The sequence below is a fragment of the Acipenser ruthenus genome, chromosome 3, assembly GCF_902713425.1.
Source record: "Acipenser ruthenus chromosome 3, fAciRut3.2 maternal haplotype, whole genome shotgun sequence".
In the NCBI taxonomy this organism is placed as follows: Eukaryota; Metazoa; Chordata; class Actinopteri; order Acipenseriformes; family Acipenseridae; genus Acipenser; species Acipenser ruthenus.
Window position 1 is genome coordinate 42595547 of NC_081191.1, and position 13662 is coordinate 42609208.

At 38.8% G+C, this 13662-nt stretch overlaps 2 protein-coding genes across 5 annotated transcripts in view; one reads left to right on the top strand and one right to left on the bottom strand.

Annotated features, from left to right (window-relative positions):
• Nucleotides 1–11152, bottom strand: part of erp44 (endoplasmic reticulum protein 44) — a 65271-nt gene extending 54119 nt beyond the window's left edge. For both annotated transcript variants that reach the window (XM_033992442.3, XM_033992441.3), the window contains exon 1: nucleotides 10967–11152. In XM_033992442.3, the coding sequence (XP_033848333.1) occupies nucleotides 10967–11023 (57 nt within the window). In that variant the 5' untranslated portion in view covers nucleotides 11024–11152. The remainder of the gene's footprint in view (nucleotides 1–10966) is intronic.
• Nucleotides 11153–11179: 27 nt separating this feature from the next.
• The window catches only part of invs (inversin), a 117799-nt gene continuing 115316 nt past the window's right edge, over nucleotides 11180–13662 (top strand). For 2 of the 3 annotated variants that reach the window (XM_033993188.3, XM_059012950.1), the window contains exons 1-3: nucleotides 11180–11478; nucleotides 11853–11891; nucleotides 12839–12913. In XM_033993188.3, the coding sequence (XP_033849079.3) occupies nucleotides 12902–12913 (12 nt within the window). In that variant the 5' untranslated portion in view covers nucleotides 11180–11478; nucleotides 11853–11891; nucleotides 12839–12901. The remainder of the gene's footprint in view (nucleotides 11479–11852; nucleotides 11892–12838; nucleotides 12914–13662) is intronic. The other variant, XM_033993189.3, reaches the window with a different exon arrangement.

The following is a 13662-nucleotide window of genomic DNA, read 5'->3' on the forward strand; positions in this document are numbered from 1 at the left end:
GAGACTCTCTATCACTCCCTGCCGGAATCGCATTACCGTTTTTAAGGAGGGTTTTTATCAATTTATTCATGGGCCAGTCCTTCCAAAACAATCGATCCGGAGGGGCGTCCTGAGGCCGAAGTCGCTTGGATCGGCGCAGATTCGATGTTTGGGTGGCAGGAACGGTAGGCAACATTTGAACTAGAACCTGGTCGAGAGCCTGATCGGGAGCCTGATCAGATGTAACTGAAATACCAGAAGGGGAGAAAAAACGGAGACTGGATGAACCCTGGATTGAAGCTGGAGGAGAATGATCTGGTAATGACAGAAAATCCTGGGAATCCTCTGAATCCGATGACAACTGCTGTAAGTACTCCATTATTGAGGTATACAAAAGTTGATGGGTCTTGAAATCGCTTAGGTTTATGCCAAAACGAAAAAACACAAGACAGCTAGGTAGAGGTGACTAATGTTTAAATAAGGTAGATTTAATTGATGACAGCAGATGATAGGTTGTTGGTGCCTAGCTCCGCCCCCTGAACCCCACATATAGGTTAACATTTATTGACAAAAGTAATATTACAGTAACACGTTACCCCCAACTCTCGTTGCACTTATGGATTAACTGAAAAATATAAACTTATCTTAATCATAAGATGGACAAAAAAAGTGTTTCCTTTCGTTGTTGGAGAAATAGGGTCACACAACAGTCCTAATTGTTTGAATGGCATTCTACTTATGTTTCTGAACACACTCTTAACGGTACAAATACGTTGACATGTAAGAAAAAAAGGTTTTAAAAACTTTTTGAATAAGTAAAAATGGATCTTCATAACTATGCATGCAACTAGCTTTTGAATTGTTTTATTATGTGTACATTCAGTATATATAGATGTGGCACTACAGTCAGAATAAACAGAAAGGATGTTGTTATTTTAGTGCAACGATTTAATTTTGCATACTTGCACTTTGACTTGAGTGAAACCAATTTTTCTTGCTACCAAAACTATAAATTAACTTCCTGTGCAGTAGGGTGTTAGAACCCTACATACAGTGGTTTGCAGAAGTATTCACCACCCTGCAAAGTTTTCACATTTTGTTGAATTACAAATAATGTATGCACAGTTTTTCAAACAAACTTTTTTCATTCAAAGCTGTATTGGTTAAACTGAACACTGTTAAATGAGGAGGAGGTTAAATATGAGCAAAACTTGCAAAGAAAATGTACAAAATGAAATTTACTGGTTGCATAAGTATTCAGCCCCTTAAGTCGGTACTTGGTAGAAGCACCTTTTGCAGCAATTACTGCTATGAGTCTTTTTGCACAGTAGGATGGTGAAATCTTTGCCCATTCTTCATGGGAAAATTGCTCCAGTTCTGATAAGTTTGTTGGGTATCGTCGATGGACTGCAATCTTCAAGTCTCACCATCAATTTTCGACTGGAATCAAGTCAGAACTTGGACTGGGCCACTCATGAATATTAATTCTCTTCTTGTTCAACCACTCCAGTGTGGCTTTGGCTTTGTGCTTCGGGTCATTGTCCTGCTGAAATGTGAATTTCCTCCCCAGTTTCAGAGTCTTGGCTGACTCAAACAGGTTTTCCTCAAGCATTCGCCTATACTTTGCACCATCCATTTTCCCCTCTATCTTGACAAGCTTCCCAGTCCCTGCTGAAGAGAAGCATCCCCATAACATGATGCTGCCACCACCATGCTTGACAGTTGGGATGGTGTTGACTGGGTGATGTGCAGTGTTGGGCTTGCGCCAGACGTAGCGCTTGGAATTTAGACCAAAAAGTTCAATTTTTGTCTCGACTGACCACAAACCTTTTTCCACATGTCTACAGTATCATCTACATGCTTTTTCGCAAACTCCATACGTGCTTTAAGATGTCAGGTGTGTCAGGTGAATCTTCTAAGTGAAGCGATTACACACCTAATACAATTAAACAAAAATATTTAGTTGTAAATCAAGTATACTGCAGTGAAGCTGCAGTGAACTGGTGCAGCTGTAACAGAGTCATGTTAATTAACCAATGTGGCCTATTAACACATGTGACTAAAGTGTAGCACAGGTGAATTAAATATAGAGCAACACTGAAATGTGCCCTTTATAAAGTGAAAAATAAGAAAACTCAACTAAGGTGTGTCCTTAAACCTGGTACTCTTCCAAAATAGACTGCAGTATTGCAGTCTATTTGATCTTGAAGACAATTTGTTGCATAAATGACTTTCTTGGCATTAAAGACATCAATGCATGCTGTGACCCATTTGCAAAGCATCGTGGAGTGTGCAGCACAAAAGGTCGCACCTTAACAAAGTAGCAGATCAAGGACCACCAGAAGCTGAACTTTGTGTATGGCCAGAAGTTATGTTACCCTTGTTTGAAGTTGCTTGCCCATCGTCCTCCTGACCAAAACCAAACATCCCCTTCAACACAAAGTAACCCCAAGGAGTCTACTTCCAGAAAATCCAGCCCTCATGGTGTCCAAGGCAAGTAACCTGAAAGCAACGAAATTTTCGAAGCTGAAAAGGAACATGAGATTTCAAGTAAATTGTCACAAAAGGTATATGCAGCTCAGAAGGTAAAGAAGGTCAGAGAAGCAATAAAGAGAAAGCGAAGAAAGGTTTTCCCACAAACAGAAGTGGAAGACTGTGAAACAATCAAGGAGCAGGCTCAGGCATATCAAGAGATAATGGCCCAGCTGAAGGAAAAATTTAATTCAAATATCAGTTGAAGTCAGCAAGTTCATATTTTGGACAGCTGTCTCAATGTCTTAGTTTATATGGAGGCATTACAGGAAGAGAAGGGATGCCTATCGGATCCGAATCCAAAAATGGGGGTGAGGGGGAGAGAATGATAACAGAGAAGATTGCTCAAATGGTAAAATTGTTCTACAAGAGGGAAGATTTTAGTCGACCCATGGCCGTAAAGAAAGATTTTGTTTCTGTTTACAATAAAGAGTCGGGAAGGAGGGAGCACCAATAAAAACGTCTTGTCTTTCAGAGGCCTGTCGTTTCTTCAGATTACAGCATCCTGACATAAAGACTGGCTTCTCCAACTTTGCAGAGCTGAAACCAAAGGAGTGTTTATTGGCAGGCAGTAGTGGTACACATGCTGTGTCTGTCTGCACAACACACCAGAAAGTAAAGCTGATGTTCATTTGTTCTAAGCTTCCACAACTGAGTGCCAATACAGAAGTGCCTTTGAATCACTATCGGCATTGCTTATCTTATCTCATGTGTCCCCACCTAACGTCGATTGCCACTTAGGAAAGTGTGAAAATTGTACATCACTTGAAGATTTCAAGAGTCATCTACAAATGCTCTTTCAAGATAGCCTGGAGAAACCAGTGGAGTATTGAAAGTGGACTACAACTGACAGATCCACCCTTCAGACAATCAATGAACCTGTCAGAGACTTTCACAAGCCATCTCCAACGTCTTTGTCGACATGATTTCATTGCAAAGATGCAGACTGCATATTATCAACAGCTGAGGGATGAACTCCTTCAAGAAAATGAATTCCTAGTTGTTGGTGATTTTGCAGAAAACTTCACTTTCGTCATGCAAGACGAAGCACAATCACACCATCGGAACAACTCTCAGGCAACCATACATTCTTTTGTTTGCTATTGGCGAAACAAAGATGGGAATTCTCAGCACATCTCATATGTTGCAATATCAGAATGCATGACTCATGACACGGTCGCTGTTTCTCATTCAAAAGCATCCTTTGACGTTCTTGGAGAACAAATTTGGGAGGTGTCTGAGAAAAATCTATTACTTCTTGGGTGTGCAGGGCAATAAAAGAACTGTAAAAATGTCCTCAACATTTGCCAGCACTTGAAAGATTTGGGTGTGGAAGCAGAGTGGAGCTTCTTTGCAACGTCTCATGGCAAAGGACCCTGTGATGGTGTAGGAGGAACCATTAAAGAAATGGCAACAAAAGCCAGTTTGCAGCATCCATACCATGGCTAGATCCAGACTCCACACAAATTGTACAGGTTTGCAAAATACAACATTCTTACTCTTGAAGTAGAATACTTCACGATAGCACAATGGCAAGCTGAGCAAGATTTTCTGGAGCAACAATTCCTCAAGGTAAGAACTGTGCATGGCAAACGGCATCTCCATTTCTTTCAACCAGTTTCCAAAGCAAAAGTTCTTCTACGACAGTTCTCCCAGTCAACAAATCACAGTCAAAGAGGATGTCCTACCATTTGACCATGTGGAAGGATACGTTACTGTTCAGTATGACAGTCACTGGTGGCTCGAGCTGGTGGTGTCTGCTGATCAGAAGGCTGAAATTAACTTCCTGCACCCGAATGGACCAGCACGATCATTCTGTTTCCCACGCCGTCCAGATCAATTTAGTGTAGACATGGGGGATGTGCGGACATCAGCGGAGCCAACAACTGCAACAGGAGAGACATGAAGATGGCCAAAGCATCAAAAGCCTTGACAGAGTGGCTACGAAGGAAAAGAGAACTTAAGCATAGGTGAGTGGTAAATTGTGTTGCATGCAGAAATATAAGGACAGAGACCTGAAAATGAAATACCTACATTTCCACCGCTTCTAACAATACGTTTTCTTTTCCAGGCTCAGTGATTCATTGGATTTGAACAGTGGTAATTACAGCTCCTGGAGAAGCATCACTTAAAATACCAAACATGCGCTGACAGAAGTACCACTGGTGGGGACAAAATTAAACGTGCACATTTCTGTAGTGATTTATATTTAATTCACCTGTATTGGTTTGTTTTAGCCAATTGTGTAAATAGGGAACCTTGGTTAATTCATTGTCTGCTAAGAAATAAATAATAATTATATATTAATAGCCGTTACAGCTGCACCAGTTCGCTGCAACTTCAATTTAACATGAGAGGACAGTATACTCGATTGCAAATAAATATTTGTTTAATTGCATTAGGTGCATTAGGCCAACAAAATTGAAAAAAAAAATTCATAACTGCGCGTGTGAAGTTAGTTTTCAGGTTTGTTTTTGCGGAACAGGCTCTGCAAGGCTCCAGCGCCGCCTCGCCTCCCCACCCACTACGTAACGTGACTTATTCGGTGTTTACGTCATGTGAATAACCCTGTGGTTGTACTGAAACACGATTGGCTGTGAAATTACGGCCAATGCAAGAAGTGGCCAATTATCGCATTGAAATATGATTGGGTGCGAAATGACACACAATGCAAGAAGCGGATTATCATTTACAGTCACTCGAGTAAGTTTCATAACGATTTTTTCTCTCACCAACACAGTTCAATTTTAAAACAAATATATTTGTAATTTACAAACCATTTTTTAAAAACATAACTACGCACTAATCCTAACTTTCCCGCCGCACGTGATATTTGTTGTACAGTCAGAATCTGAGACTACGTACCAAAGTGCTGTGTCGGTGGTACTCGTTCCCGTGACATGGCAAACCTTTTACAAATCGGGTTTTCTACAACTAAGCAACCAATAAGCCAAAAGGAAAGCGCTGAAATCAATAAATCATAAAGAAAGTAATTATGGAAAAAAAAATGAAGACGAACATTTAGAGTGGACACTTCATCTGGCTTCATTATGACAGTGAAAAAAATGTAATGTTCTGCCTTGTTTGGCATCAGTTTCCCAGACTTGCAGATAGAACAGCAGCTTTATTTGTCGTGAATTCAACATTTTGTTTACATCACACCCAGTCTCACAGTAAGATGTCCCGATGGATACCCAGATATGTGATCGAATTGTCTAACTTTTTGATTTGGGATCCGATGCATTCAGGTCAAAAATGCCAGTCACAATCTTTCCAGGACTCGTTGGTATCACTCAGCAAGATTGGCGCTGACTTGGGAGAGGCTACACAAGCGACAATGCTGAGTTATTATTTTGTATTATGAATATTGTTTTAATAGTGTTTATCATTAGGATTAGGGATGGGAATTTCGAATAGTTTGCTACTTGAATACACAGGGTGCAACATTTTTGTGTATTCGATTACCCGAACTCTGGTCCCTTACGTTCCCAAGAATAAAAGGCAAATGTGTGTGTACAGCAGACAGCATAACAGTGTAAGCCAGTAAAGTTTAGCCGGGTTCACAAAGTGTACAAACAATGTCCAAGACGAGATTTCTTCGTTCAATATCCTTTTTCCTTAGGCACAAGTTTTTCCTTTTGTTTACTGAATTAAAATACAGACCTCAATGAGCAGTAACGTCACAGCGCGTATCTCTTCCAATTAAAGCAACAGTAGCATAATATCGCGCAAACCACCAAATAATAATTTTTGCTGTAGTGCATTCAGAATAAAATAACACCTATCATATAACAACCTAAATATTCTAAATATGTTTAATTCTAACAAATAATATTAATAAAATAATCTTAATAGCGTAAATATTGTAACCTGGCCAAAATAATAGAAAATGCATTCCAACATTACAGTAGTTTAACATTACGAATTACAACTAGCCATCAAGTACTGACAGCAGATGAATCTAAGTCAGGTTACTTTGTTTATTCAATAACCTGTAAATAATTCAAAGCAAGGATACCTGGACGTTTTACATTGAACTGCAGTCCAGAGTTAAAAAATAACTCCTTTCCAACTCCAAGTATCTTGCCTTTTCTTATTAATCGCTGCGTTGTTCTGCTTAACATGTCTTTATATTCATCATAACATTAAATTACCTTTCTAATTTCAATGTTATCCAACTTTTAGCACTTGCTGTATACATTATTTTATTTCAGTTCACACATTTAAAGTTCGCCGGTGCCATGCTCCCAGAAGTTGTTTCACGACTGGCTAGCAACAGCTGCAGAAGCTGCTGTGTACAGTCATTACAGAGGAACTCAAGCAGGGATCTGTTAACATTAGCTAAAAACAATGCAATACAATTGGCAACATTTTCAAACAGAATACAATTACTGTAGAATGTTGCTATTACAAGCATTGCATAATTAATTAGGGTCCTTACGTTTAATTTGCAAACAACGGGTTTAAGACTGACATAACACGTGTTAAGCGTCAGCATTAAAAAAAAAAAGACGCGTTTGCTTCTACTAGTAGCTAATGTATAAGTTTTTTTTGTGTACTCATATGTAATATGCTGTTCAAATAGTTTTTTTTTTTGGTTTTTTTTAAAATTTATTTTCATGTAATCATGTATTTGACTACACTGACACTAGTTAGGATTATTATAATTCAGTTTTAGCGTTGCTGTGACCATATGCTAACAGCTCGGTTGCAGGTTTGCTTGTGAAAAAATGAGTATCATTTGCACACATAGATTTTCAAATCTTCAATACAGTATTTTCATTTTCTGACAAGCATACAAATGTGTGCATGTTAAATGGCTGAAGTAACATATATTGAAGGCTTCGTTTAGCTTTCTTTTGAGACGTGGGCTCTCTTCGGTTACCATACACAGTTAGAAACATACTGAAAATAAAAACCATCATGAAAAAATATATAAATATATTGGGCCAGATAAAATTGCATCCGGGCCAGTAAAAACACTAGCTCAGTGGCCTAAGGGGCCAGTAGTTAAAAATCTAAACGTAGAGCCCTGGAATGGGTAAAGGACCCCAGATACAGCCCCTGCCTGTACAACACTGACCATGGTATGTTTACAACCTTTAACAAATGAATAATAGGTTGATTGATTTGTAACTCTAAAGGAAATGCTTTGTGTAACTAACGATTATACAATGTGAATAGCGTACCAATTAAGTAGTATAATGCTGTTAATAATCCATATGGGAGAGTATTTTCACTTATTTTGACACTTCCTCCAATGATCAATTTTCAGTTCGCTTGCATGAATTAAGATTTGTGTGTTGAAGTGTCAATGCAAGGCAAATCAGACTTGTTAAACATCAAAGACTGAGTGTTTGTTTGAAACACAGCCTGGAGGTTTACTCACTTCCATAGGCCATGGCTGTTTTTTTCTCCAAGCCACGAAAAATAAGCTGCCCAGCCGACACCTGCACTTTGTGTCAAAAATAACAGCAAAGTTAAACCCCCAGTATAAAAATGACAGTTAAAAATAAATAAAGCACATCTACCCATAGCAAGTTTTTACTACACATAACCAAAAGCCAGCCATTCTGTTCAGGAAGACAGATAGTGCCACACACACTATAAATAGTGAACAGGAAGCAAGCTGATACAGTATGAACACGTACTGTATTTGGTTTTCCAATTATTCCTAACAAAGCAGCTCTTTTCACCTAGCATTTTGTTTATTGCAAATGACTTTGAAACACATAACTACTAGAAAGTAGCTCAAACGTATTAATCTGTCAACAACTTGATGTGCATATTGAATACCAACTTACTGTATCACCCATGCAATGACAAAGCCATTTCTGGTTAGGAATGGGTGATATGTTCTGTGTTTGATTTGCATAAAAACTTAACCTTGTGGTTCTACATATGCTGCACAATTCAAAACCTGTGATGATCAGCACAATAGGTGTTTGTAGTTAATGCGCAGACATAAATTGAGGAAAAGCTGGTATAGCAACTGTATAGAAAGTGCCAGGAGTACCTTTAGGGACCCTCTCTGCAGAGTATGTTCAGTATTTATAATGTGCAATACTGAGCTGTCGAAAAGAAAGTAACTTCTCAGGACATTGATATAAACCGGACTGGACAATGGGGTGCTAAGTGAAAGGATCCTGTTGGTAACTGGTCTTAATGTATTTTCAGGAATCTTGGTTGCAGTACTATGAGTTTGTTTGTTTTGTATTGCTGATGATCCATTATCTTTCAAAACCTGCGTTTCTAGCACTTGTAGAATACTCAAGTGCTTCTAATTTATTTACATTGATTTAAGGCAATCCAACCCGGGCAGTAATTAACAAAGTGGGTACAGCTGCTGAGAAAAGCAAGTAAAAAAAAAAAAAAAAAGGATATACTGTAATTAATATATAGATATATATACAGTACTGTGCAAAAGTTTTAGGCAGGTGTGAAAAAATGCTGTAAAGTAAGAATGCTTTCAAAAATAGACATGTTAATAGATTATATTTATCAATTAACAAAATGCAAAGTGAGTGAACAGAAGAAAAATCTACATCAAATCAATATTTGGTGTGACCACCCTTTGCCTTCAAAACAGCATCAATTCTTCTAGGTACACTTGCACACAGTTTTTGAAGGAACTCGGCAGGTAGGTTGGCCCAAACATCTTGGAGAACTAACCACAGTTCTTCTGTGGATTTAGGCAGCCTCAGATGCTTCTCTCTCTTCATGTAATCCCAGACAGACTCGGTGATGTTGAGATCAGGGCTCTGTGGGGGCCATACCATCACTTCCAGGACTCCTTGTTCTTCTTTACGCTGAAGATAGTTCTTAATGACTTTCGCTGTATGTTTGGGGTCGTTGTCATGCTGCAGAATAAATTTGGGGCCAATCAGATGCCTCCCTGATGGTATTGCATGATGGATAAGTATCTGCCTGTACTTCTCAGCATTGAGGAGACCATTAATTCTGACCAAATCCCCAACTCCATTTGCAGAAATGCAGCCCCAAACTTCCAAGGAACCTCCACCATGCTTCACTGTTGCCTGCAGACACTCATTCGTGTACCGCTCTCCAGCCCTTCGGCGAACAAACTGCCTTCTGCTACAGCCAAATATTTCAAATTTTGACTCATCAGTCCAGAGCACCTGCTGCCATTTTTCTGCACCCCAGTTCCTGTGTTTTCGTGCATAGTTGAGTCGCTTGGCCTTCTTTCCACGTCGGAGGTATGGCTTTTTGGCCGCAAGTCTTCCATGAAGGCCACTTCTGACCAGACTTCTCCGGACAGTAGATGGGTGTACCAGGGTCCCACTGTTTTCTGCCAATTCTGAGCTGATGGCACTGCTGGGCATCTTCCGATTGCGAAGGGAAGTAAGCATGATGTGTCTTTCATCTGCTGCAGTAAGTTTCCTTGGCCGACCACTGCGTCTACGGTCCTCAACGTTGCCCGTTCCTTTGTACTTTTTAAAAAGAGCTTGGACAGCCCATCTGGAAACCCCTGTCTGCCTTGAAATTTCTGCCTGGGAGAGACCTTTCTGATGCAGTATAACTACCTTGTCTCTTGTTGCTGTGCTCAGTCTTGCCATGGTGTATGACTTTTGACAGTAAACTGTCTTCAGCAACCTCACCTTGTTAGCTGAGTTTGGCTGTTCCTCACCCAGTTTTATTCCTCCTACACAGCTGTTTCTGTTTCAGTTAATGATTGTGTTTCAACCTACATATTGAATTGATGATCATTAGCACCTGTTTGGTATAATTGTTTAATCATACACCTGACTATATGCCTACAAAAGTCCCTGACTTTGTGCAAGTGTACCTAGAAGAATTGATGCTGTTTTGAAGGCAAAGGGTGGTCACACCAAATATGGATTTGATTTAGATTTCTCTTCTGTTCACTCACTTTGCATTTAGTTAATTGATAAATATAATCTATTAACATGTCTATTTTTGAAAGCATTCTTACTTTACAGCATTTTTTCACACCTGCCTAAAACTTTTGCACAGTACTGTATATATATATATATATATATATATATATATATATATATATATATAAACACACACACATATGTACACATACATGTGTGTGTCAAAAACTGTGTGGTTGTTAAAAAAAACAAATAAACAATTATTGATTGACTTAAGTCTAGAAATACACATACTGTTCTCAAACATTACTGTCTAGTCTATAGTGGACAGTCATCTTTGCACTGGCCTCTTGACTTTTTAAACATTGAGCTGCAGGCGATAATAACCCTCCCCCTTTTCGGTTTTATTTTTGATTTAGTCACCAGTACTTACTAGGCCACACTGAGTTGTGCTCTCACTCGTCTACTCACACACTCAGTCAGTCACAACGCAGTGTGTAGACTGCACAAGCAAAGCCAGGACATGGACCACTGACCGGTACGTTGGAATTTTCTTTTTAAAACATCGATTCTGCAACAGAAACAGAGGTACTTACCAGCAATATGGTGATGTAGTTTAAATCAATAGAGGGTAGGACGGCAGGCAGTTTCATTGTACTGTAAAGTTGATAAGGTTACAATGCTGGTGTATCTTCCTGGAGTCAATCAGCTTTCAGCTTACCTCCTCTCTCCTGCAGGAAACAGACAACAGCCGTCTCTCAAACCGGAGCTAGAGCTACCAGTTCCGCATCCATCCTCGCGCGGTGCTGGGATTTGTAGTTTGAAAACCTAAGCGCCTAGGAAACTAGTCAACGTATAAAACTACAAGCTTATCCAGCACATCATGAGGCAGCCTGGTACTTGTAGTTTTTTTAAGGGTTTCGCAACCCAAGTTTTTCGTACCATCGAAGTGGATTGGGATGAACTATAGCTCCCAGAGTTCAGTGGGAACAGTACTATTTTGATGATGAAATGCCGGAAGAATGGACAGGACGGTAAAAAACTGAGATTTATTTTTATTTGTGTGATTAGTGTGTTTACAAATGACTCTTTTGTAATCGACTTAGCGGTGAGTTCGTTTTTTCGGTGGTACTACTAGCATGCGCTACTAATTGTTGACATCGTTCACCTGGCAGTGGTCACATTGGATGTACTTGTAGTAAAAAGTTAACAACAGAATAATTTTATCCGGCCCTTAAATTAGCTAAAAAGCTAAAGTTTTAAACCTGTCTAAGGTGATAAATGAAATGGTAGCCGTATTAGTCCATAGAAAATTGTTGGTCTAATACATTGTACATTTGCTTTAGATGTCCTTAAAAAAATGTTAATTAAATTATCACTGTCAAAAATGCTAGTGTTTTCATTTTGATGTTGTTTAACAGTAACCTGCCCTCTGTTATGTGATTTTCCCAATAATAATATATATATTTTTCCCCGGGACAGAAAGTGATGGTGCATCTCAGTTCCTTGGCAAATTAGCAGGTGGGTCTAATATGTTTTGTAAAATAATATACCATAAACACACAACATGAGTCTGAATTCCCTGTTGACAATTCCAGTGTTGACCACAAACAGCTTACTTTAGTTTAGAACTGTACTGTAAAGTATATCCCATTTTTTTCTGGTACCAGCTTAACCAACTTCTCAATAAGCACTGAGTCTCTCGAACCAGCCATGCACCAGCAGTGCAGGTCATTGCTGGCATTTCAAGGTAAAGACGCATTACAAGAACGAAAAAGACAAAAAAAAATACATTAAAAAAAATGGCATGTTCTTTGCAGTTCACCCAATACCTAGCGCTTTTTGAGTCAATCACTTTACCTTTTCATGCATAGCGATCTCATATGGGGGCGGATACAAACACAACTTTTCTCATCTTTGTATGGGGGACATATGAAAGACGCAAATGCATGATGACCGCCTATGAGGATGTAATATTTTCATGACATTTTTTCTGTGAATATATTTAATATGCGTCCATACATGAAATATTTCACTGTATTAGGGAAGGCCCATCACCATAAAACAATCATATATTGGTCTTGCCGTTCTAGTCTTATATGAAATAAACAATATGGGTAGACTGCATGCTACAATGCCAGTCTGCTTTGTATAGAGATTTTCATTTTACTGCCTATCAGTTGCCGTAGTTTCAGAGGGGGTGGGCAGAAATTACAGAGTTTCTAAAACTATTCCTCTCAGAAATTCTCTGTGATAAATACTAGGGGTGTTAGTTTTGGTTTAATTTGCTAAACGTTTAGACTTTAGGGTTAAACATGTTTTAACATTATATTGCAAATGTTCGTTATATTGCTTGCTCAGATTTGCCCCATGAACCACCAAAAATCTTTTTCACAGTCCGCATGTTGGCCACGATAATGTTAACAATAAGCAAAGGAACTATCTCCTCATATTATTGTTTTCTTTAGGTCTTGAGCGAGACGTATCTGCACAGAAATGTCTTTTACTGGATAAAGAACAAAGCTTGCCCGATGGCATCCACGGTAAGGCAAAGCTAATACAGCAACGGTTTCATTTACACAAGCCTTAACTGACCATCTCCCCCATGAATATAACAGTTTTTTAGAGGTAGTCGCAGTTGTTTAGGCTTTAAACGCATAAATGTTTTCCAAACTTGAGATATTTCGAATTTTGTCCAAACATTTAAACAGTATCAGAAATATGCACGTGAAATACAGATGTTGGCCTCATTTTTTTATACAGTGGTAACTATACAGTATCAGGATATTATATATTCACATTCATATTCTGTTCCATTTATGTGTTTGTGTTGTACGTACACAATCATATTGTAGTCATTGATTTTAAACTCAAATGGAGTGTTTGCTATTAAGAGTTATATGTATATTTAAGTTTTAACATGTTTAGTCTTACATTTGTAAACATTTAGGAAATTAAACAGAATCTAACAACCTTATTGGGGATTGTGGTCGTGATTTCAGTAGAGTGCAATACAGATGATACGGATGAAGATTTCTCAAGCCCTGTGACAAAATCTATGTCCTGAGCTTACAATGTGCACTGTACAACCAGCCTGTTAGCCTCTTAAGCCAGGGGTGATTTATAGTTGGGGTTGTGGGGTCAAATACCCTCCTGGAAAGTTTGAAACCCCAATGGAAATTTGGTGACATGTGTCCCCGACAAAAGAGGACCTACTACATACTTGTATGTAAATATTTTATTGTAGTTTATAGCTTGCTCTGTAATGCATGCCATACTGTTAGAATTAATC